Source organism: Coregonus lavaretus, assembly GCF_964263955.1.
Source record: "Coregonus lavaretus genome assembly, chromosome: 10".
NCBI classification, from domain to species: Eukaryota; Metazoa; Chordata; class Actinopteri; order Salmoniformes; family Salmonidae; genus Coregonus; species Coregonus lavaretus.
Window position 1 is genome coordinate 22,127,198 of NC_139997.1, and position 7,276 is coordinate 22,134,473.

At 46.0% G+C, this 7,276-nt stretch overlaps 1 protein-coding gene across 2 annotated transcripts; it reads left to right on the top strand.

Annotated features, from left to right (window-relative positions):
* Window positions 1-2,361: 2,361 nt before the first annotated feature.
* LOC311135580 (myb/SANT-like DNA-binding domain-containing protein 2) lies at window positions 2,362-6,620 on the top strand (the record flags this gene model as incomplete). Of its 2 annotated transcripts, none has more annotated exons than XM_084169591.1 (4): window positions 2,362-2,820; window positions 4,795-5,050; window positions 5,338-5,404; window positions 5,666-6,620. In XM_084169591.1, the coding sequence occupies 4 exons, from the start codon at window positions 2,380-2,382 to the stop codon at window positions 6,618-6,620; spliced, it is 1,719 nt and encodes a 572-aa protein (XP_084025717.1). The 2 variants fall into 2 exon arrangements, with proteins under 2 accessions (XP_084025717.1, XP_084025716.1); XM_084169590.1 differs by having other exon boundaries at window positions 2,380-2,835.
* Window positions 6,621-7,276: the final 656 nt, after the last annotated feature.

Sequence of the window (7,276 nt, forward strand, 5' to 3'; positions counted from 1 at the left end):
TAAAGTCAATATAATTTGCCTCACTTTTTGAATGAAATTACTGGTATAAACACATCAAATCATCATCACACAATTCACTGGCGACACTAAATCTGTTTACAAGAGGTTCAGAGGTCGGAGCTTCTCTCCTGTCAAGCATATTCCGCGTGATACTAATCTAATTGTCTACAGTAGCCTAGACAAGATGTAGGCAAGATGTAAACTGAACGATTTAGCAGCTTGCTTAGTTCAAATTAACAGACTAATTTATTCAACATGAATAGCGAGGCGATTTCGCAATAAGAAGTGCTTGTTTCCCCAATAGTCTGCTGGAATAGGCTACTGAGGATTTGGTCATAATTTCAATCACTTAATTAAATATTAATAATATGTATATGAACTGAATATGCTTGTCAACAACAGCCAGTGTTTATTTTTTAGAATGTGTTTTACCTGTAGCCTAATCTGACTACTGTTACCGTCAATCTAATACGTTCATAATAACACAAGGCTACAACAACAAACTGAAGTTATAGGCTATTTATTACATTGGTTTGCCAGCTTCAGGTAGGCTACACAAATGGCACAAATTGATTTGCAATGACTCCAGTGACATCGTAATTTCAACATATTGTAATGACCTGACTAGATCATAAAAGAACAACTGTCCAGACAGAGGATTGAGTTTACGAATGGACGGTTTATTAAACCAACTTTACACAGGCTACTGTTTGGCCGTAGCCCACGCCAAATAAATGAAAGATAACCCACAAGCCAATCGTGACCTTCTCTTGTGAAGCCCAGACGTAAAAAAGAGAGAGAACAAAGGCTCAACCTGGTCTTAACTTCCAATGCTCCATCCCCCTGCCCAACCCCCCTCCACGCCACTCCGCCAACCGCCAGGATGCCCGGCATCAGAACATTCCAGGCATTCCCGTGATTGGCAGATAGCAGGTTGATTGACATGTCGGACCCCGCGAACACTGGGTACTGGTAGGTACAACACAACCATCTACTAGCCTAACACATAACACACAGCTGTCTGTGCGGGTCGCTACAATATTTATTGTATCAAATGGTAGCCTACAATGGGCATATACATGAATAGGCTACTTGATGGCAAACAGAGGCAAATGTATAATTCTCCACATTTAGCCCAATGTCAGTTTCATTGAGGACATTTCCCCATAAAAAGAACCACTCGAGGGAGTTCCATAACTTACATTTCAAATGTCCACAAGGGCAGCCCCCGAGACCCAAGAACTGAGCATGCATAAGCACTTGGCCTGATACCGTTTTCTTTAAGCAGTCAACATTAGAATTCAGTTTAAACCACCTCCTAGCGGATTTATGTAACGCGCTCCAGTGCTTTGTCTCCATTATTTCTTGATGTTCTAGATTATTAATATGTTTTATGGAAAAATGTTTGGAAATAGGTGTCTCCATAATGACAATCTAAATAGCCTACCTTAACAGTGTTGCCAACTCCTCAGTAAAGAAAGTAGCTATTGGCTTCCTATAAATCGCTAGAAGTAATTTGCATAATTGTCCATGTGCATGTAATTGTGATGTACGCTGTAGGAGAGACATCGTGGGAGTGACAAAAAGTGAGTAAAAAACACACTACATTTACATCAGCCAGCGGCGGCTTCCTGCATGCGCGATTCATTTGCAGTCTGGACGCAGAGGGGTGAACATCTCCTGCTCGGACTGCAGCTGGGAGGGACTGCTGCGCGAGGACTGGGCCGCCTTTGAGTGCTTTGGGACGGGGCTGGGGCCCACGTCAGCACCGGCTGCTCGTTGAGAAGAGTAAGAACGATACGTGCTTTCACTTTAGAGTCTCCACAAGTCTCCAATAACACCAGAAAAAGTCGCTAGATTTGTCGCTAGTCGCTTTTTTGAAAATGTGTCGCTAGAGGGGTCTGAAAACTCGCTAAATATAGCGACAAAGTCGCTAAATTGGCAACACTGCCTACAACTGGTAAAAAGTTGTGACAACGTTCGAGCGTGCTGCTCTCTCTCTCCTCTCGCTCACGTGGCTCGGCCAATAACTGTAGCGCTCTCTCAACACACACACACACACCCTCCCCACCACTCACTGCCTCACAGTCAGGAGCAGGTCACAGTGAAATATATATATATATTTTTTTAAGAGAAATACCTTGAGAGCCGCGGTACAACTTAGAAATAGCCCAAAAACCCGCGACCAATAAATGTTCACCCGCGACGTCGTTTTCAAAGTAGCCCATAAAGCGCAACATTGATTGCATGCGCGAACACAAATTCTACAGCGCAGATGGCTTCACCCATAATTTTCGTTTGCAATATAAATTGACCGCTCACCCAATCCACTCAGAAGACGTCAACTATCATCCCCCGCCCCTTAGCAACAGAAGCAAGATGGCGGCGCCCAGTAACGCTGATCATTCTCCCGAGATATCGACGCCGTTAAAGATACCGAAAACAGAAGTGCCATCACCAGAATCGGAAGATTTGAGCGACAGCAACCAATATCATTCCAATCCCTCCACACCTAATCGTTTCTCGCCTCTCAACGTAGGTTTGTCGATTTCTGGGAGCGCAGGCCGAAGTGTATCGGCCTGTGCCTCAAATAGCTTCACAGCTTGCCGAGGGATGTCGTGGACCCCATCCGAAACAAACGCCCTTATTGCGGTGTGGGGCAATGAAAGACTGACGGAGGCACGAATGCAGCAGCTGGAGGTTGCAGGCACCGTTTTCTCTGGAAAGGCTCCTGGTCCCGCAATGTACGAGCGGGTCTCACGAGCCCTAGCAGAGCTCGGCTACGAAAGGACCCCATCCCAATGCAGGGAGAGGATGAAGGTAATGGGGGACAGAGTAAGCATGTTCATCTATCACATAGCTAGGTAGTCAACGTTAGCCATCTGTCAGACGCTTGCTAGGCAACTTCGTGCTATGTTCATTCATTTTATGTTAACCAGGATGTTGTCATTACTACCTTCCTAGCTATGCCCCTTTACTAAGTAACGTTACCTATCTAGCTAGCTATACTGAACAAAAATATAAACGCACCATGTAAAGTGTTGGTCCCACGTTTCATAAGCTGAAATAAAAGATCCCAGACATATGCAGAAAAAGCTTATTTCGCTCAAATGTTGTGCACATTTGTTTACTTCCCTGTTAGTGAGTATTTCTCCTTTGCCAAGATAATCCATCCACCTGACAGGTGTGGCATATCAAGAAGTTGATTAAACAGCATGATCATTACATAGGTGCACCTTGTGCTGCGGACAATAAAAGGCCACTCTAAAATGTATAGTTTTGTCACACAACACAATGCCACAGATGTATCAAGTTTTGAGGGAGCATGCAATTATCCTGCTGTCTGCAGGAATGTCCACCAGAGCTCTTGCCAGAGAAGTTAATGTTCATTTCTCTACCATAAGCCACCTCAATGTCGTTTTAGAGAATTTGGCAGTACTGTACGTCCAACCGGGCCTCACAACCGCAGACCATGTGTAACCACGCCAGCCCAGGACCTCCACATCCGGCTTCTTCACCTGCGGGATGGTCTGAGACAAGCTACCCGGACAGCTGATGAAACTGGGTTTGCGCATCTGAAAAATGTCTTCACAAACTGTCAGAAACCGTCTCAGGGAAGCTCATCTGTGTGCTCATCGTCCTTACCAGGGTCTTGACCTGAATGCAGTTCGGGGCCGTAACCGACTTCAGTGGGCAAATGCTCACTTGGAGAAGTATGCTCTTCATGGATGAATCCCTGTTTCAACTGTACCGGGCAGATGGCAGCGTGTATGGCATCGTGTGGGTGAGTGGTTTGCTGATGTCAACGTTGTGAACCCCATGGTGGTGGTGGGGTTATGGTACGGGCGGGCATAAGCTACGGACCACTAACACAATTGTATTTTATCGATGGCAATTTGAATACACAGAGATACCGTGACGAGATCCTGAGACCCATTGTGGTGCCATTCATCCGCCGCCATCACCTCATGTTTCAGCATGATAATGCACAACCCCATGTCGCAAGGATCTGTACACAATTCCTGGAAGCTGAAAATGTCCGAGTTCTTCCCAGGCCTGCATACTCACCAGACGTGTCACCCATTGAGCATGTTTTGGATGCTCTGGATCGACTTGTACGACAGTGTTCCAGTTCCCACCAGTATCCAGAAACTTCGCACAGCCATTGAAGAGGAGTCAGACAACATTCCACAGGCCACAATAAACAGCCTGATCAACTCTATGCGAAGGAGATGTGTTGCACTGCATGAGGCAAATGGTGGTCACACTAGATACTGACTGGTTTTCTGATCCACGCCCCTACCTTTTTTTTTGTATCTGTGACCAACAGATGCATATCTGTATTCCCAGTCGTGAAATCCATAGATTATGGCCTAATGATTTTATTTCGATTGACTGGTTTCCTTATATGAACAGTAACTCAGTAAAATCTAGGAAATTGTTGCATGTTGAGCTTTATATGTTTGTTCATTGTAGTAATGTAGCAAGATAATGTAACCAGTTGCCCTTCCCTGAGCTAGATAGATAGCTATCCGGTAAGCTGACTGGAAGTTTGCAGAAGATTGTTGAATTTTGCATCTAGTGCAATTGTAGAGAATTAAATATTCTCAGTTGCATTTCAAAGCAAAGGATTTCAGTAAATGTATGTAGCCATTCATTCATTTCGCTTATGGGTGACTATTCTCTCTCAAATTGGGTGTATTTGTGGCATTGGATATGCCTATAGCTAGCCTAATAGCTAACACTAACTTCAAGCTCTTCCTCTGACGTTCACACATCCATTATGACCCGCAGACGCTGCGACGGTGCTACAGCCGTGTGAAGGAGCACGGTGTCGGCAAGAGGAAGAGCAGCTACTCCATCGAGCAGCTGGAAAAGGTGTTTGGTCAGGGGGGCTGGGACTCCCAGACGTGTGCCCCCGTCCTCATTAACAGCAGTGGCCTGTACCAGGAGATGGAGTCTGACGGCAGCACGATGGAGGACTTCTCCCAGGAAGACTGGTGCAACCAGGTGCTGGCCTCCGCCTTCCAGGAGGGAGAGATGGAAACTGGTGAGTGGTGGTGATTTTATTGTGGTGTTGACAAATGTGGGCAATAGTGAAGTGGTCAGCAGACTTATTTTTGTTAAAGGGGTAGGTAGACTATCCAGGGTGCTGGTAGTTCTTATTAGGGGTAGTTACGGGACTGTGAAACGTTTGGAAGCCCTGTCGTTAGTATGCAGGCTATTCCTTCACTCTATGTCAAAATGAATACTGTAGGAGTTAGCTAATGTGTTCATATGCCTGTCAGGTATCATTTAATGTGTTATGTTGATGGAAAATACTGTTAATTTCTTCAGAGGTAACACAGCCACCAAAGAATGCCAGAGTCCTGCAGCTTCGACCTGAGCCTTTGGAGCAAGTCCAGTATGTATTTTTTCCATAGAATGAATGATCCCTGATAACACTACGTGTAATATTAGGATATAGGATATAAGGCCAACATAAATGCTTATTTTTTTACTGCCAAGATGTGATATATTTGAAAATGAAATCACTGACAGAGGCTTAGTTACTGCATCATTCAATGTCCAATCTTCATCAAAAAATTAAGCAGCTGTTCTCATTACCAATCCTCCATTGGTTCCAACCTCATCTTGACCGTTCATGTATTTCTGTCCCTGTCAGGAAACAGGAAGTAATGCAGAACGTGGTGCGCATCCTGGAGTCGGTGCATGTGAAGTGGGAGCACTTCCAGACGTGGACCGACTTCTCCCGGCTGCACCTTTCCAACAAGCTGGCCATTTTCGGCGTGGGCTACAACACGCGCTGGCGCGAGGACATCCGCTACCACTATGCAGAGATCAGCTCCCAGGTGCCCCTTGGCAAGCGGCTGCGCGAGTACTTCAACCCGGAGAAGGCAGAGGGCCGTGTCATCATGACCAAAGTGCAGAAGATGAACTGGAAGAACGTGTATTATAAGTTCCTGGACATCACCATTAGCGAGGCACGCTGTCTGGAACTGCACATGGAGGTGGACTGGATCCCCATAGCCCAGTCCAGGGTGACTGGCTGTAGCAACGGGACCTCCAAGTACCTCCTACCGGGGGGCATCCCCAAGACTTACGGCCTGTACGCCATAGGCTACGAGGAGGTGGCGGCGGAGTCGCACTACACAGGGGAGGATGAGGCCCCAGCCTCTCCACTGCAACACCAAGACACTGACCAGAGCTTGCCTCTCTCTGGGTCGTCAGGCTCCGGCGGGTCCGGGTCCGAGAGTGTGGTGAGGCCGGGGGGACGAGCAGGGGAGGGGGAGAGGACAGGGGCCAAAGTGACCTACTGCTACCTGGGCATCGCGGAGGAGAGGACCCTACAGCAGTGTCTGTTCCAGCACTTTCAGAGCTCAGGCAAGCACTACAGCCGCAGGGAGCTCTCGGCCGTCACACACTTCCTCCGGGGGAATTGCAGCGGCACCGGGCAGCAGACCAGGGAAGAGGGCCTCTCCTTGGGCCCTGAACGTTCGGCCATCTACATTAAATTTATCGAGGTGGAGCTAGATTTCCTCTCTGCTGGCTCACTGGTGGAATGTCTAGAAATTGCAGTTGGTTACTCCTTAAAGTACAATAACAAAGAGACGTTGTAACACTTGTTGTTTTGACTCCCATTGACTGAAGGATTGAAAGGGGGCCAGAGGGACATGCAATATCTCTTTCCCCCAATTTAACTGCAGACCTGAGTTCAAATGCTATTTGAAATATTTTCAAATACTTCAGCTGTGCTTGATTGAGCTTGGCTGGGTCAATGGAACCAAAAGAATAGTCACAACCACCCATCTGACACTCTAGGCAGGTGATAGCAAACACAAAACATATTTGAAAGATTTCAAATAGTGTTTGAACCCGGTCTGTGTACATGCTGTCTTATCAGGGGATGTGAGAGGGAATGGCTAGTGCTGGATGTATTTCCCTACCTCGAGGATATAGCAGTGGATATACAGTATATTTGTCGCAAGCAGATGGTGTGCGCTTGTTTAAAACTGCCTTTACATTTCTTTGAATTTGGATGTCTATCGTCAGGTCTAAGGTGCCAGAAAAAGATCCAGGGATAAAGATCATGTAAGGAACTTGAACCAGTTGAATAGAGGACCTGGAGGGGCAATATGAATGAATATATTGAATCTATCTCTATATAGAAATATATATTTAAGAATATATATTGATGTTGTTAAGCATTCCAGCATTTATTAACATTATGACATTCAAAGAAGTATGTTAATGTTTTGATATATATTATTGGTTA